The 2,710-nt window shown below is 37.9% G+C and overlaps 1 protein-coding gene across 1 annotated transcript; it reads right to left on the minus strand.

The window, feature by feature from the left end:
- Positions 1 to 357: 357 nt before the first annotated feature.
- Positions 358 to 1,757, minus strand: LOC120187464. Its single transcript, XM_039191170.1, has 2 exons — positions 1,198 to 1,757; positions 358 to 1,095 (listed from the first exon to the last, which is right to left on the minus strand). The coding sequence occupies exons 1-2, from the start codon at positions 1,397 to 1,399 to the stop codon at positions 761 to 763; spliced, it is 537 nt and encodes a 178-aa protein (XP_039047101.1). The 5' UTR covers positions 1,400 to 1,757; the 3' UTR covers positions 358 to 760.
- Positions 1,758 to 2,710: the final 953 nt, after the last annotated feature.

The raw sequence follows: 2,710 nt of genomic DNA on the forward strand, positions 1-2,710 counted from the left end.
CATGTCTGCATTAATTATAATGGTTGTAGGAAGCAAAGAACCATAAACATCAAAGATAGTACTAGGAAACTGCTCAAGTACACTAGAACTGAAAGCTGCAGTGTGATCGATTGTTCACTATTTTTCAGATTGATGGATCAGGGGATTGTTATTCTTCTTGAAAGTTGAAAGGGCCTAGAAATGCTTTTATAAGCAAAAATTGACAGGTTAATGAGAAAACGTCGAACCATGTCAATGCAAGAACAGCTTCATGATTTGAGCTTTTCATCATGCCTTTTTAGGGCAAGTAATAAAAACAGTTTTTTCTACTGTGAAGCTGAATCAGAGATTTTGCAATGAAACCTATATCTGTAATGACTTCATACATTTCATACATTGTAACTAAAGACCAATCTAAATAAAATATGGTAAATATTCATGTATGTCACATGCTAAACCTGGACTCCAGATGCACAAAAGTCTCATAGCACAATTTGCTGTGCTCACACAAAGCATAAAAAGCAATGCAAGGATGAAAATACTTACATGACCCTTTGTACTTCTTTAAAGAGCACACCAAGGCTAGAAGGCAAATGTAAAAGGGTGTTTAAAGTGCAGACGGAGAAATGGAAAGAACCTTCGCACAAGAAAGCTGAAGATGAGAAGATTGGATCTATCTTCAAAAACAAAGGATTTGTGTTAAAAAGAGAGAGAGAATTGCAGAAGTTACCCAAAAAACATATGGATAAAGTTGCGAGTGAACACCAAGAGGAATGTTGCTTTATTTCCCACACAAGGAAACATCTCTTTTTGATGGTCTGAAATTCAATGCAGCAAGGCTGTAGATGCAGAGATTGCGGTGTCTGGATTTGATAGCTATCTGGTCTGTTGTGCTTTTGTAACCAGGAATGTTGCATGAAATAGATGAGCTTCCAACTAGGCTTGCCTGGCAAGATGATGCAAACACAGCCTCTGCACATTTGATCCCATCAACTGCTGGTATTTCAAGCCTGTAAACTCCATGTTTATCTGTAGTCCTGTTAACTGAGAATGACACTCGTTCTCTTGTTTTTGGAACAAATGCCTTGAAGTTGCAGGATATTTGAACTTCTGCACCTGGTTTAGCAATATTTTGATCAATGAGATACATGCTCTCATTTTAACTTGTTACTTACTAAATACCCAAAATAGAAAACAGCAAAACTAGAGAAACTTCACCTGGTAAGAAGTAGCTGTGTCTAGAGAAGCTGTTGTTGGAGCAAATGTCACAATAAACAAGACCCATTACAGTGATCTGGGCATTATTTTTGGCTGGCTCAGGTTTCAAAGAAAATGCCATTGTGAACAGAGCAGACAAAAAGAAGAGAACCATTAGGTTCATGGCAGGGAAATTTGGGAGATGAGAAACAAACTTGCACATAACTTTCCCCTATGAATGGTGGTTGGCTTCAATGAATGACTCACAGAGCATTACCATGTAGATGAAGATGAATTTTTGGAGTGTGGATAGAGGAGGATAGTGGTAGTAGTAGGGAGTAGTTGGTGGAGATCCAACTGTAAGCAAAAGTGGAGCAAATTTATCATTTTCCACAAGAAAACAGACATGTGAATGTATTTTGGCAATATGTGGACTTGATGGGTAGGAGAGAGAAGTGAGTAGTTTGTTTCATGAGGCTAGCTTCATTTGTCACATTCACTGGGGGGGGGCTGATTTTGAAGGCCAAAGTTTATAATAAGCATAAAATCACTTGCCCAAGATTCTCGGAGTTTAGTCGAGTTGGTTCATACAATCATCTTCAACATATCATACTCGGTTAAAATATTATTTTTTTGATTAAGTACATCAATATTACATTTTTAAGATAAATATCGAGATTTGAATTTATATAGGATGGTACAAAAATAAACATCCTTATCATTCGACTAATTAACGGATCTCAGTCAAAATATTCCTTGATTAAGGGAAATTTTGATTGTTTTGGCTCCAGTTGCAACTCTTGTAGGGTATTGGCTGAGTCATTTATGTAACATAAGCAGGCTCAGTTTGATGGTTAACAGAGAGCTAATTAACACTGAATTTATTGCTCACTACTAGTAATGCATGCACAGCTGCAGAAAGTTTTAAATAGTGGGGGCATTTAAGAGAGATGGATTGACATCAAATGCAAGCTAAAGGGAAAACATTAAAGTTGGTCACGTGTTGTTCAGAAGAAAGTAGTGAGGATAGAGGGATTAAGTCACATCAGCAGTGATAGCACACTAGTGGCAAAATCATGAATCAATTGAAACTCGAAAACAATGAGTAGCTACCAAAGGGAAGTTTTTTGAGTTTTCATGTTGTTAGGTATGGCTCATAAATATATCAGTAAAGAGGATAGGAGATGGAGCGGAGTGAGCGAAGCGAACATCAACTGTCCTTATAAAGAAAGTCTTGTTGTGGGGTTACGAATTATGTGGGTTGGGGGTGCGGGGGCAGTGCCCCGCGGTACGGTACAGGGTTGATTTTGTAATTATGTACCAGGGTTTTCTATTATAAATAGAGATGTAACCTAGACCTAAAATATCATTGAATAAAACTTTTAGCGCCGCCTAGGCACCGAGGACGTAAGCACATTGTCGAACCTCGTAAAATTCTCGTGTTCTTTTGTTTTCTTTACCCGTTTTCGTCAACAATTGGTATCAGAGGTCAGAAGCAAAATTCGAAATCGCGAAATTCGATGGTCAGGGTAAC

This window comes from Hibiscus syriacus, unplaced genomic scaffold (assembly GCF_006381635.1).
Source record: "Hibiscus syriacus cultivar Baekdansim isolate YM2019G1 unplaced genomic scaffold, ASM638163v2 tig00113725_pilon, whole genome shotgun sequence".
NCBI lineage: Eukaryota > Viridiplantae > Streptophyta > Magnoliopsida > Malvales > Malvaceae > Hibiscus > Hibiscus syriacus.